At 72.8% G+C, this 250-nt stretch overlaps 1 protein-coding gene across 1 annotated transcript in view; it reads right to left on the bottom strand.

Moving 5' to 3' along the window:
• The window catches only part of ISCA2 (iron-sulfur cluster assembly 2), a gene marked incomplete at its 5' end in the record, with an annotated part of 926 nt that extends 722 nt beyond the window's left edge, over positions 1-204 (bottom strand). Inside the window, 2 exon segments of the mRNA XM_010165621.2 lie at positions 104-163; positions 165-204. Of these exon segments, the coding sequence (XP_010163923.2) occupies positions 104-163; positions 165-204 (100 nt within the window).
• Between the last annotated feature and the right edge of the window lie 46 nt (positions 205-250).

Genomic DNA, 250 nt, shown 5'->3' with positions numbered 1-250 from the left:
CCAACTGGCGAACACTCAACCGCCTCCTCTAAGTGCCCAGGGCGGGACAGGCGGTGTGGAGTCCCTCCCCAGAGGCACCCGAGCTGCCTCCCGGGGTCCCCACCTTCACGCAGCTCTCGCTGAGGAAGACCCGTCCCTCGCTGGGGTCGCTCTCCGTCGGGCCCGGCTGGGAGAAGGACGATGCCCACCGCGGCGGGTGGCCAGCTGCACAGGCGGGACCCGGCGGGGGCCTCGGCAGCGCTCGTCCTCG

This window comes from Antrostomus carolinensis, unplaced genomic scaffold (genome assembly GCF_000700745.2).
Source record: "Antrostomus carolinensis isolate BGI_N321 unplaced genomic scaffold, ASM70074v2 scaffold38823, whole genome shotgun sequence".
In the NCBI taxonomy this organism is placed as follows: domain Eukaryota; kingdom Metazoa; phylum Chordata; class Aves; order Caprimulgiformes; family Caprimulgidae; genus Antrostomus; species Antrostomus carolinensis.
Note: the sequence above shows the minus strand (reverse complement) of the source record. Positions and strands in the feature narration are given on the sequence as shown.